Genomic DNA, 14,141 nt, shown 5'->3' on the forward strand with positions numbered 1-14,141 from the left:
ACAGCTGAACTGCATTCATCATCCCGCAGATGCAGGAAAGCCGGGATAAATGAATAGGGCTGTGCCTACAGGTGAAGTGACTTGGCAATAACTGGTCTCTAACACCTCCAGAGCACTGAGTGTCAGAGGAAGGAGCACTGTGTTTGTTCTTGGGGATGGGTTACCTGGAGCTGAACGAACTGTGCCACAAGAGCTGCACACACCCCCTCAGGGTTTTGGTTTCTGAGGAGGGTGGTGCAGCCCTGGTCACACTCGGCGCCTTTCAGCATGTGTTGTGCCCGCTCCAGAGCTGGATTCCTGCCTGAACTGAGGTGCTGCAATGTGCAGTTAGTGGAGACATTGGTTAACTTTAGCTGTTACTGATTAATGAAAAGCATTAAGTGTTGCAAGCTACCCCATTTAAAGTTATTCTTGTGTTACGAGGCAAGTTTGCTTTCTGAGGGTACATCTTTCTTCCAGAATAGGCTCCGAAGTGCAGCAAGAACACTTCACTGCTGTGCAAATTCTCCTCTTGCCTATATTTACCTGGTGTCTCCTGTGTTGCTTGAAGGAGAGTAGAGACTGGAGGCTAGAAAAAGCCTATGGAAACAAAGGTAAGAGAAGTTCATTAGAGTAGGTCCCTCGTGCTGAATTGTGGCAGGAAACTGATCTTGCTGGAGGAAAACAAAAAGTTACCTGTTCCAGGCCAGCCCCAGCTCATCACTCTCATGTGAGGGCAAGTTATTCTTTCTACAGTCACCTGCCTGGCTGGCTGTTATGGGTGATGGAGCGGAGCATTTGTATCCATGTCAGTAAAGCAAGGAAAACGGTACATGCTCACAAGAAGGAAGTAAAATTCTTTAAGCACCTTTCTCATGTCATTGCCAGGGTGGGAGCCCAGGGCTGCGAGCTACAGGCAGGTGTTTTGGCACCCTTGGTGAACAGCAGCTAGAGAAGAAGGAAGCAATTTTTAGCCTGGCTACCTCTGCTGAAGAGTCAGAATTATTCATAGGGGACAGGGGAATTGTAAGCTCTACTTTCTGTAGACGGTCACCCCTTTGGCCTGCAGCACACAACATTTATAAAACATCCTACAGCTAAGAAGCCATCGAATAAATGACTTTTCCTTGAGAAATTCTTTACATTCCAGGGAAGAAGCTAAGTATATGAAATGTTTTAATTTTCCCAAGTGAGGAACTCCTCAGTCTGAACCCGGAGGTCAGCAGTTGCACAGCCCGTGTGGAGCACGCAGGGGATGCGCAGCGAGCACTCACCGCTAGAGGACGGGTTTGTAGAGACAGAAATCTCTCCCGCGTGGAGAGATCCTCACGGGTGGCAAGCAAGATCCGTTTTGTTTTACGCCAGACAGAACTCAAAATGTAAAACGTCTGTGGGCCTTTGTTCCAATGTGGCTCCCCAAGAATCAGTTTTAAACGTGTCCAGACACTGACTCCTATCTTAGAGTTCACTTTGCTGCAGAAACCACGCTTGTCTCAGAACACAGAAGCTTTGTCCCTGCTGCCTGCGGCCACCCTGTGCTCTGCAAAAAGAATCTGTAATTACTCAGTCTCTGGCTGTATCGCCTCAGGAGGAGGAACCAAAGACAGGCAGCTGGGGAGCAATGTGGAGTCTCCCAAGAATAAATTCTGCAGCCCACACCACTAGTTGCTACTTAAAGCGACACCTAAAACCAAAACATAGATGTGTTGGGGTTTGTAGTTTGGTTTTACACAAAGGGAGAAGAGGCTCTTGTGACCTCTTCCTCAGAGAGTGTCTCAATTTTCAGGAACTCTGGCTTTGAACTCCTTCCTGCTCTCCTGTCAGCAGCAGCTCTTTAGCCATCTGCAATTCCTGTTGCCTTGCTTTCAGCAGTGAGGGCTACACATCATCTGGGCCCCCTTTCCCACAAAAGGCTGAGCCAGATGATCTTTCGAGGTCCCTTCCAACGTGGGCTGCAGGCTCGCTAGCAAAACAGATGGAGAAAAGCATGTACAGCCACGGCAGCTGGTAAAATCCCTCACTGAACTGGACTGAAAATACAGTAGAAAACAAAATAGATCTGTCAAACAGTTCAGAAGTAATCGGAGCGGCAGTGTGGCTGCCACCAATCACTTACAGGCTGGACGCTGTTTGCCAGACCTTTCCACCTGACTATGTGTCCTGGGGAGTTCAACTGTGTAAAAAGAAGTTCATTGCTTCCCTAAAGACTCTGCTCCACAGCCATCTATTCACCCACCTCCTTTCTCTCCCAATTTTCTGTTACCAGAAGTAATCTAAACTTACCCAGGCTTTTTGTCTTGTAATCAGTTGAAGTGCTCCCTCAGGCTCGTTTGCTGCAGGAGCTGGGGTGTTACTGATATCAAACAACGTGAAATCCTCAGAGCTGTGAAAATACAGGATTTCCTGCCTCAAAGCTACTTAACTCTGCTCTTTAATTTCACTAAGGAAGCACAGAGCTACGATAAAACCACACGCCCAGGGACTGGAAAAGGAAACAGGCATCTGTGTGAAGAACGTATTGTATCAGTGTGGTTGGAAGGTACCAGAAATTCTCACTTTGAAACCCAACAGTAAAAATCTTTCAGCCCAACACTTCCCTTCAGAGTAGCCCATGGTTATAACGCAACCGTTTGCATAGAACGTGACAGGTAAAGCAGGTCTTCAGTTTGCTGGGAGGCAAGATTTTCCTACCAGCTGTGACTAGACTGTAACTTCTCTTCCGGAACCTATGAGACCAAAGAGGGCAGAGGACAGGAAAGCCCAGCAAAGCCTTCATCTGGGAGCTTCAACAGGGAGAGGCAGCTCATCCAGCAGAGATGTGGGGAATGAGCGATATGTCTGTAGAAGGAGGGAGGAAAATTCCCAGTTCCAGGTGCAGGGCAGGGAAGGCATCAGCTGCCAGAGCCGGAGAGGGCTTGAAGGATGTCACGGGAGAGGGTACGGACAAACCTACCCCCTGCCGACAGGGTCAGAGAGCATGAGAACGGGGCGCTGGTCAGACGGGGGTGGTCTGCACATACAGATTGGAGCAACTTCCGCGGGGCTGAAAGAGCAGAACAAACAGATTTTAAAATCAGCTTGTTGTGACCCCCGACATCTGACCTGCCTAACGGGAACCGCGGCTTCACTGCCACAATTCCAGCCCTCCGGTAACTTCTTGTTTCAGCTAAACCATGGGCACAGCCACCCAAACATGCTGGAATACTTCAGGTCATAGCAGCCCCTCTTCATAATTACTTACTCTTCATTAGTTACCTCTGCAGTTATAATAGGAAAAAAATTGCTGTAGTCGGTTACTGCACGGCAGTGCAGCGGATGGAGACGAGGATATGAAGCTGGAAAGGGGTGAGGGAGGGAGGGTGTGCACAGAGCGAGGCTTGTGGTTTTGATGGCTGAGATGGGAGCTTTCAAATGACAAGAAAAAAGGAGACGTGGTTGTTTCACACGGAGAGAACTTGGTCTCAACAGGAAGGTGGCCAAAGGTGGCACAGTGCTTCATGCTCTTGTTCTAGGAGTTGCCTGTTCCTGCACTCAGCTTCGGCTGATGTCCTCCAACACTTTTAGCTGTTACAGTCCTTGAGATTGTAGACCAGAAAACCTCCTAGAGCCTCTAAGAAAGGAAGATGGGAAAAACGTGCCCAGTAACGCCTTGCAGAACATGTAAATGGTCAAGAAGCTGCTAATAAAACACCTTCCCACAAACTCTTTAAGTCTTGGACATTAGTGATGAAAACCTCAGGCCATACTGAGAGTGAACACGCCAGCCCAACTTCCCACTCCAATTTCCTGTACGGGAGCAGGGAGCTCTACTTCATTGTGACAGAGCCAGAAATCTTAACCGAATGACCTGAACATAGGAGACCATTTCTAAAAGATGGCATTGTTAGCGGCATCTGCAGTAGCCGTCACCTTTACCAATCTCCCATGGTCTGTCAGAGCACCCAGGCTGTGCCTCGCAGTCTTTTCAGCTCAACGGCAACAAAAGCTGTTCCGTGCTCCCCATCGCGCTCAGCTTGTGCCACATTCTCCTTGTTCCTTTGCTTTTGGCTTCCCCCCCTCCCCTCCATCACTGGGAAACACAGACACGGGTGGGGGCAGTCGAGCCCGTCCCACCCACAGCGATTTGCAAAATGCATCAGGTGATGTTTTTACGCTTTGCAAACCCATCAGACAGACCCTCGGCCACCAGATTTTAGAACTGCACATCTGGGGTAGCTGCCACATCAACCCACCAGGAACGAACTCTCCTACCCAGCCCATGCGGCTGGTTTAACTCCACACTGACTACGGCAAACTCCTGTCCATGCGGTTCAAACTGATTCGTAAATTTGTCTTTGCTGTGTAAGCAGTGAAGCTCTACTCACCCCTGCGACTGCACAGCACTTCGGGCAACACAGCAGCTCCGGCCGTCAGCTGGGCCTCTCCAAAGCGAGTCTCTTGTCTTCAAACCCTGTCACTCTCGGGCATTTCTTTGAGGAGGTTCTTGCTGCTCTGCCAACTGTTTCACCACACACCTTTGCAGGTTAACAACTCACACACTTAAGGATTTAGCAACAAAGGTGCCAGGAAAAAGGTCAGAAAGGAAGCATCTTAATACTCACACTTGGAAATACAAATGGGTGGGGTGGGGGGAATACTCAGACTTGATTAAAATTCACTCATTTCCTAGCCTGAACTTGAAAAAAAATAAAGGGAGGATGTGCGACTGAATCCACTTCCCACTAAGCAAACACACACCAGCATCTCCAGGCGCTGCTCTCGCTCCGTGCTGCACGCAGCATGAAGGAGGCACCACTCGTGACCTGGTACGAAGCCGAGAACCAACTGCCAGGCACAGCAACATTAACCCCAAAATATTTCTTTGCATCTCCATATGAATTCAAAGTATTCAAAGCAGGTAAATGAAAAACTGTACCTTTGGAATCAGAAATTGCTTTTGTGACTATTTCTTAGGATAACTAGGTTCGTTTGGGGTTTTTTTTGGTGACCCCAAATCCACTCAGGCTGGGAGCAGTAACCAGGCAGGTACCAGCCCTTCGGATGCACCATGAGCCTGCAGGGAGCTGCACGCAGCAGCTGACACCAATCCTAAACACTGGAATGGTTTTAATGATTTAAACCCGTGTGTACTTCAACTCTTCAATCTAACTCCAGGAGCTGGAATTCTGCTCAACTGCCTAACATTTACCATCCTTAAATAAAACCAGACACACACATTGCATTTTTTACACCCGTTATTTTGTGGAATTGCTTCAACTGTGAAGAGCCAAGATGCTACCAAAAATGCTTTACAGAAATTCCTTTCCTCCTCCACCCAAAGTAAGCGTTGGATTATTAGAGACAGAACATAGGCAATGTTTAAATTGCTTTATTCTTAAGGAGCGGCTCTTTCTGGCTCCGCAGGCTGAGCTGTGCTCCAGCTCTTCCCCAGCAGTTTTGTCTCACACCCAGAGAGGGCAGAGCGGCGCAGAACACGGCAGAGACGCCGCTGCTGCCAGCGAACCCCTCACACTTGGTCAGCAACGTGACAAGACAACATTTGATAAAGTCATTTTAATGGAAAATGTAAAACCCCTTTCAACTTCAATGTACAAAGCATGTGTAACACTTGCACTTTTAACAAATTAAAGCAAGCCAATGTTTTAAAAAAATACATCATTGAATGTATATATGTATATATTTACATAGCATATTAAGTTTAATATTTAGCTTTAAAAGTTCACAAATTTTACCAAAATGAGACAATTTTTAAATAAATTACACCTTTTGAAAACGTTTAATTATACACTGAATAGCTTCAATAAAATACTGAAGTGTCTGTATTTCATATCTACTTTATATACTTTCTATTTTACAAAGTTTACAAGTATTTGGCAGTAATTTTCAGATTATGACATGACTGCTGTGCGGACTCAGCAAGATCCCAAATGCAGGCATAGCTGGTGTTTGTGTCCTACTCTCACAGTAACTGTCTCAATGTAGTGAAAAATATCTGAATTATCTTAGCAAACTGTACAGGTCACATTTACATTTGATCAACAATATAGCATAGAATTTTTTGTGGTTTTCTTCCAAAAATAAATACATCATCTTAAATCTTTTGACATTTCACAAACTTCATGTACACTATAATACAGGGCAGCAGACGCTGCTTCATTGTTTGCAAGTCTAACGTGGAATCACAGTGGCTGTGACATGAAGCTCTACTGTCGCAGTGTCAGTAACAGGGACATACGATGACTACTTTTGTCTTGGCACGGATGGCTTGTGAAGCTTAAATTAGTGTGTGCATTCTGTTCATGTATTAGAAAAAATAACCTCCACCTGATGTTAACCCAGAAAGCAGAGCACGCTTAGTTTTCATCCATATCTTCCATTTCACCTTCGTGAATCTTCAAAGCTCTCACCATTTCTTTAACCGCGTGGTACAGGATATTTTTAACCTGCAAGAACATCAGACACATTTTAGTAAGGCCTACGACCAAGGAACTCTTCAAATCAACCGTCTTTAAGACTGAGCCCTAGTGGATGCAAAAAAAGAAAGCTACATCGAGTCAGCACAGAAGGAAACACCTTTTCACACATTTTAAACCTTAATGTGAAATAAATAAAACCAGCCACTCCGGGGAGTCATCTACAGCCTGGCCATCACGCTGCGCCTCATTGTCATTCTGTGTGAACAGCAGCGAGGAAGTAGTTCCATGCATCGCTCCGCATTTCAATGAGCCTGAGCTCACCCTGCCTTCTCAACAGCTTCCAGAGCAGAATTCATTTCCTACCTGCAGTTTATCATCGTAATTGATTTCTTCCTTTGACAGCCTCAGCTCCTGCGTTAAGTGAAATGACTGTACAAGGTGTTCTGGGGACACAAAGTCTTCAGTTACTTGAACGCAGCTGTGAAAATTTTGCACCTATCCAAAATAACAAGAAGAGACTGATAATTAGTGGTGTGGGGTTACTCCTTGGCAGAGATACCTGAGAAAAGAGTGGGCTTTACAGCCACAGGCTTATCAGACCAAAGGGCGTCTTTATAAGTAGAGAGCAATTTAGCGCACTCGACTTGGGTAAGTTCACTTCTGGTACTTTGAACAGAGCTCATCTGCCTCCTGGAGTCGCTCTGACTGTTCAGCTCCCTCTGCTGCACTATCCTACCCCGCTGCCAGCACCATGCGGGCACTGAAGCTGCAGAGCCGCTCCGCAGCAGCCTTGCTCTGCAGGACCCGGCTCCTCCGGCTCCACAGATGCGCTGGAAGCTTGTGCCCTGCCAGGCACAATGTCCCACGTTCCCTGAAACTGCCAGTGGAAATATTCAAAAGGAGAAAAAAAAACCATGAACAAAGAGACAGGTTCAGAAGGAAAGAAAAAACCCCTCTTTTTGTTCGGAACACTTCTTGATAAGAGATAACAGCAGACACCATCTCTGGCCACCCAGGCTGTATCTGGAGGGCAGGGGAAAGGAAAAAACACCTGGTGGCGACCTGATTACCGGCTCCTGTTTGTCCTCTCCAGTAACACAAAGCAGCAGGCTCGCACCCTTAACCAGACAAATCACAGCTTCTTTACCCCGTCAACCCCCTCATTTCCCCAGATTCCCACAGCTGCTCACACTGTCGTGCAACATCGGTTCTACAAACGTACAGAGCCTGGGGGGGTGGGGAAGCAGCCCCTTTGCCGTCCCACAAGCACAGTCCCACCCTGCTCCGTCCTGATGAACATTTTAAGCTCAAGCCTAGCAAAATCCAGTTTTTTAATGCATACTTCAAAACGTCCATTGCGATACCTGACATTCAAAAAACCTTTGGGGCCTGCACAGCTGAGAACATAGCATTTCATTTAAAAATTCATTTTTTCTTCTGAGCCCCAGCCAGTGTTAGGTGGTCAGCCGGCCCTTCACAGGTGAGATCCCAGCAGGAGACCCTCGCTCAACACCAGCACAGTACGGGGGGGTTTCCGCAGTCTCAAGGACAAAGCGGTGCCGTTCCCTCCCACAGATTAATCCCAAGAGAAACCCTTCCAGAGACAAACAGGGTTTGTCGATGCCACACAAGCCAGGAGCAAGGGAACAGCTGCAGAAGTGCCACCGCGAGGCTCCTACCGGCGCTCGGGGAATTTCCTAGAGCTCTGGCTGGCTGCCTCTGTGCTGTGCGGCTGCTGCCTCCAGCTGTTTCTTGCAGGCTTCTCACCTGTTTCAAGTCTCTACCTGTCCTTGTTTTCCTTTCCATCCCGCACCGCACTCACTTTTTCCTCAGCGACACAAGGTTTTACTGACTCCCTCACCGCTCTGTTGCAGAACAGGCAGTGTTTGCTGCTCTCAGACCTTTCACTCTGCTGTGCCTTAAACCTCCTTCCCTTCCAGGGCCTGTCTTATCGCTGTGCGAGTCCCCGTGGGGAAGACAGATCGTACCTGGCTGGCCTGTACTTGGTGTGGGAACGCCCTGCTGACAGCCCCCAGCAGCCTCTGCTCATAATATTTCTAACACAAGCTGACACAACGAGGTGCACATGTAAACACGCTCAGCAACGGCTCCGGCTCCCCGCGAGGCTCGCGGACAGCAGCGCAGCCGCGACTGTGGCAGCTGCAGCTGAACCGAGACAAGAGCTTCGCCCCCAGCCCACGCAGAGCAGGGAGCTCCAGCAGGGCCTGCGAGATGGGTGGAGCACCGGAAAAGCTTCCGACCTGGGCCGGGATGGGGAAAGGTGAGTTGGGGAGGGAGGAAAGGGCCGTCCACCCCCACGGCTGAGCTCGTCGCACACAGCAACTCCCTCCTGTCCTTGTCCTTACCCCGAGTCACTTCCTGCGCGGCTCAGCCTGAGGGCCAGCGCTCAGCCCAGCGGCCCTGAATATGCAACTCCCAGACCTTTATCCTACATCCTTATCGTAACATCGCCAGGATGTTGCGTTACCTCCAGCATGTTATTTTACAATATATAATCCTGCTGTTAAATCAAGATAATGCCTCTACAAAAGCCAATGCGCTATGAGTTCTACCACGTGCAGGTTTTGCCTGTAGCCTGAACAACATACCTCAACCACTGACTCGAGTATTTGTAGCTTTTAATTTATTGTTGAAGTATTTTAATAATTTCGAGTCACCAAATTAAAAGCAGGCAGAGCGTCCGTACACGATGACTGTGATACAGGACGTTCCAGAGCAGCAGAAAGAGCGAATCATTCAAAACAACAGCAAAAGCCCCTTTTTCAGCTGGGGAAGTTTCCAAGGATTGTTGTTGCAGGAGCCAGAGAGAGAAGAGGGTCCAGGCGTTAGCAAAGCAGGGGATGCTTCTGATCAATCCTACTTGTACAGCCAAGAAGAAAAGAGATCTAATCCTACATTGCATCGCTCCTGGAACATCCAGGAAAACATCTGCTGAGAAGATCAGTCCAATGCTCTATTTCTGGTTTCCCCCAGGAGACCAATTCCCTTCACAAGAGGCACTGACAAGGCTACTCCAACCGTCACAGCTCGCAGGAGGAGTGCTCCCTCCCACCCCACCACAGCGAGTTTGACTCTGCCTACTGAAATGCTCACCAGGGGGTGTGAATGCTGTCTGCAAGTACACAGGGAGAAGAGGGAAACCTGGGAGGCAAGAGGAAAGCTTCATGCTACCATAAAATATTAAGAACTCGTTACTTTAAATGCCAGACCTAGATACACAGAAGCCGAGAAAAAAAGAATATATAGAACCTCCCCCATGTCAGAGCAGGGAGATTCTAGACCAGCACATCACAAGTAGCAGTGTGACAACAGCCCTAACTGGTTCCCATCAGGATGGAAGTGTCTAAGCTACACTATGCAGAGAGCACTGGCAGCTGGGCTCCCCAACTCCATCCCTCAGCCTGATTTCCTCTGCTCTACAACATCACCGATTAGCAAATAAAAATGATAATTTACCACTAAATTTAGTATCAACACTTATCCAGTTTTAAGTACCAAAGATTCATGACGTGCACGTAAATCTGGAACATTTTACATGTAAACTTAACCCAGTGTGCCCTCCTGTTCAGACTCAAGAGGCTGAATGTGCTGCGTACGTATGGAGGCTGGTGCTGACCCCCAGGGTCGGCGTTCAGGCACCTCCACGCAGCGAGCACTCGACCCGCACAGGGAAGATCACTGCACTTTCATTTCCTCCTACGTGGCAGATTCACAGGAACTTCTTACTGAAGATAAAAAGGTTCTTGGCTTCACCCACTAAGATTTAAAAACATCATGTTATTAACCCCATGGTGCCAGAAGCTAGAACATTACCACTTCAAAAGAAAACCAGAATTTAAAGCCAAGGAGCTGAAGATAAGAGTGGTCTTATTTTCAGTCCTGTGAACTGCAGGGAAGCTTGGAACAGTCCTCCTACTTCACATTTCATATATATTTCACAGTTATACATGCATGCCTATATAAAATGCCACATGCTACAGGAAACTGATTCCCCAGTATGTCTGGTATTTTCCGTTCCCTTTTAACTCTTGTATCTGGGACATCTCCCTTGTTTCTAGAGATCAGAGGAAGGTTACTGGACAATGCAATACAAACTGTATCAACTCTCAGAGTCCCAACTGCTTTAGCCTAAGAGGAGCTACGAATAACATCAAGGCTAGATGTTCCTTCACCCTCATGAAGCAAGAACAAACCCTGGAGACATGGTACAGGGAAAGAAAACTCACAACAATCCAAGATTTGGTCACCTGAGTCTGGTTTGGGGTTTTGTCTCTTTTTTTTTTTCCCTTCCTTTCTTTTGCCAGAAAACAAACCCACACAGATCATCCAGGTTAAGAAACCACCGTGCCAAACCCATTGGAAGACTCACTGGAATGACAAAGGAGCCCAGTCTGGGTATGATGCCTCCTGCTTTTAATGTCCCAGCAATGACACAGCCAGCTGACAGATAAGGGTCAAAACACTTGTAACCGCTACAAACCAGCCAATTTTCTCACAGAGATAACCCCACTGCCCTGGTGACACGTTAGGCCACCGCTTCCTCTCATCTCTGTCCAGGAGAGGCGGTGGGTGGAAGCTGATCTGCAGATCAGAAACCAAACAGCATCTTCTTCGGAAAGGTCTGGCCTCACTTGAACCCCTGTGGAGATGACTGGTAAATCTTTTAACAGCAAGATGGTTTACAACCTCTAGAGCAGGGTGGGGATGCTCCTCGTTCCTTGATACTCAGCCACCTAATTAGTGGTGCTTGACAGCTGGCAAGACAAGCAGATGCACCTTATGCTAAATTCCTGTGCACTAATAGCTACCAGTAAGATCAAATCTGATGTGAGTACAGACAGAGCTACATTTTTGCAAGCTATTTTATGATATTTATGTTCTTTGATCCTGTGCATCTTTAAACAGACGTACGTTACCTGATGAAGTGCTCCTGCTGGTAGAATGATAGCATCACCAAGAAACTGAATAACCGTGCAAGTTTTTACTCCGTATTCTTCAAGCAGTCTTTGGCGAAGCTTTTTGTTCACATACCAACTCTGATCACGTATTGGATCATGCTCTGGTAAAACTTCCAAGCCTTGCTCTTTCGCTATCTGTAAGTACAAAAAGATCCCAAGTGACTTCGCAAGAAGCTGAACCTTGGTCTGGGAAGCTGTAAGCATACCTGACTCACAAAGCAGCAGCACAGCGTTCCCAATATCCAAACGAGAATTTTAATTGGAGATTCAAAAGGGCCTCAAAGGAACTGGGGAGTCCCACTGATCCAAAGACCTCTGCACAAGTTCCTCCTCAAAATATGGAGCTTTAAAGAACTTGGCACAATAATCTATTGATAAGCAGCAGTCTCTCTATTTGACTTCTTTCATCAAGAAAAAATCTGACCTCAGGAGTTTGTCTACATTGCCAGTTCCTCAAGCTTACACCCTCCAGCTTAGACACAGGCACACAACAGCACAACCTCAGCTCAGAAAAAATGCAGCAGATGAAACTGAGGGGCCTACAGTACTGAGCGGCCTGCACTGGGCAAGCCTCTTGAGCACAGGGGCTGGATAAAAGGACCTCAAGAGGTGCCTCCTCCCAATCGCAACCACTCTGTGACAAGAAGTTATTTTCTTACCATCCAAATCAAGGAATTCAGCAAAAAAATGAAGGACATAATCCACCCCCACCCCCTGCCCCAAAACTACCTAACAGCAGTAGTTATACCTGCAACAATCATTTCTCATCAAGTTAACCACAGGGGAATGAATATTTCCCTTAATCCATTGCACCCATTGTCCACCTATTCTCTTGCATTCGTGACTTTGTTCACAATTCCTTTTTCCCAACTCTAGAGTCACCATGTACTTTGTGAGCATCTGCTTTTCGAATGGACAGAAAAGCGTAGCTGTATAATTCAGAACCTCCTGGAATTTGCTGTATTTTGTTTACTATTGCTCGTTCTTCTCTGCTGTTCAACTTGCCAAGAAGCAAATGTTTGAGTCCCCAGAGGACAGCTGCCCGGGAAGTGGAACACTGCCTTACTGTCCCAGACAATCTCTACAGCTAAAATTGTTGTGCTCTTCCTGCTTACAGCAGAGCCTGGCCCCCAGCCTGCTGACGTACCCCTTTGGTTTGGCCACTTAACACTCATCTGATTTTTCTCCCCACAGAAGAAGACAGTGAAGACTTCCCTTCCTCAAGCAACCTCTTCAGTGATATTCTGGTATTTCTATGTCATCCGTCAAGACCGCCTTCTAGAACACTAGAACGCGCTAAAGACAGGGCACAGAAAATTTCTTGCAAGCTGGCGTCTCTAAATTTAAAGCCACTAACAGCTATCAATGGCCAGTGGTTGATGTCCACCCTATGTGGTAATTAACGACCTGAAAAGTTCTCAACTTGTCCATCACACACTGCTGAAGGAAGACCTGCGCTGTAGCTAATGCTGAAGAAGTTTGCTGCCCTTGGGTGTGTCATTATCCCCTACACCTTTAATCATCGCTAAAATCCAAGGCAAGTTCTTTGAGCTAACTGACGTGACAAGAGTCCTTATGAAGATCAGTGGCTGCTGGGTTGCAAAGTTGGGGGTTTTTGCATGGGACAGTTCACAGAAATTTCAGCATCTACTAATGCAGGAACAGATCAGTGACAGAAAAACACTGTCCTACAAATGCTAATACTACAAAAGTAAAATTATCCTTTGTATTAGAGAAGGACATGCCCACCTAAGTGTTCAGAGTTTGCAGGCTACCTGCAGCTCTGAAGAGGCAAGAACATACCATATTTTATTTGTTGCTCGATGCATCAGGTCAATTATAATTTATTTTATGGGCTATAAAGGAAGTACTTTTGCTTCCCCTCCTTCCCACAGAGGTGGAGTTTGTGGTTTCTGACAGCTCCCTCAAATTTACCAGTTACTTATATTTATAATAAATACTTTATAACTATGATCTAACCTTTTGCAGAAACTCCCTTATCTTGTCAGCGTCCTTCCCAGCATAAATGTGCCATAAAGCACCAGGTAATTCACTTGAATCCTTCAACCGCTTCCTTAAAAGGTCATCCAAATCCTCCTCTTCAAACTTCTTCAAAACTCCTAAGATTCAACAAAATTATTTTTTTTATGTGAGAGAAAAAATTGAAACCGAACATCATCTTTTCAAACTTTTGGTGTGACTGAACAGGTAGAAGTTTGCTGAACACAACAGAAGCCCCGCCACGTGAACCCCTGAACACCATAAATACCTGAAAAATAATGTTTGATTTTTAAATTTTTTAACCTCCTCAATTTGACAGAGTATGTTCTCCTATCAGAAATAAACAAACAGGGCTGGCATCAAAAATTAAAAGATGAAAAAGGTGTTTTCCTACCGGCAGCAAAAGCTGTGTTCTGCGTGCTGTCCTGCAGCAGCAAGTCAAGCAGGGAGAGCTCTCCCAGCGCGCTCAAGTTTTGCTGCTATTGCCTCTGTGCATACGCAAATGAAAACTAAGCAAACAGAGAGCAAACCTTACTGCAGCTCTGTTGCTCACACCCAAAATATACATTTGCTGAATAAGGAATGAGAGGACAAAAGAACAAGGGGAAGAAACAAACCCATTTAAGTCATTTAAAGACTGTTTCACGTGAGCAATAAACCTCACACAGAGGACTAACAGACACCAATTTAAGCTCTCTGTACTGAAAAATTACATTGTGGTCCAAATTCAAGAAAGCAAACACGGTGTATCCAGAGGGAGCAGAAA

The 14,141-nt window shown here is 46.6% G+C and overlaps 1 protein-coding gene across 5 annotated transcripts in view; it reads right to left on the minus strand.

Moving 5' to 3' along the window:
• Positions 1–5,517: 5,517 nt before the first annotated feature.
• JMJD1C (jumonji domain containing 1C) overlaps positions 5,518–14,141 on the minus strand; it is a 157,389-nt gene continuing 148,765 nt past the window's right edge. For all 5 annotated transcript variants that reach the window (XM_069864050.1, XM_069864048.1, XM_069864052.1 and 2 more), the window contains 4 exons: positions 13,355–13,494; positions 11,333–11,509; positions 6,759–6,890; positions 5,518–6,422 (listed from right to left, as the gene is read on the minus strand). In XM_069864050.1, the coding sequence (XP_069720151.1) occupies positions 6,333–6,422; positions 6,759–6,890; positions 11,333–11,509; positions 13,355–13,494 (539 nt within the window). In that variant the 3' untranslated portion in view covers positions 5,518–6,332. The remainder of the gene's footprint in view (positions 6,423–6,758; positions 6,891–11,332; positions 11,510–13,354; positions 13,495–14,141) is intronic.

Source organism: Phaenicophaeus curvirostris, chromosome 9, assembly GCF_032191515.1.
Source record: "Phaenicophaeus curvirostris isolate KB17595 chromosome 9, BPBGC_Pcur_1.0, whole genome shotgun sequence".
Lineage (NCBI taxonomy): Eukaryota > Metazoa > Chordata > Aves > Cuculiformes > Cuculidae > Phaenicophaeus > Phaenicophaeus curvirostris.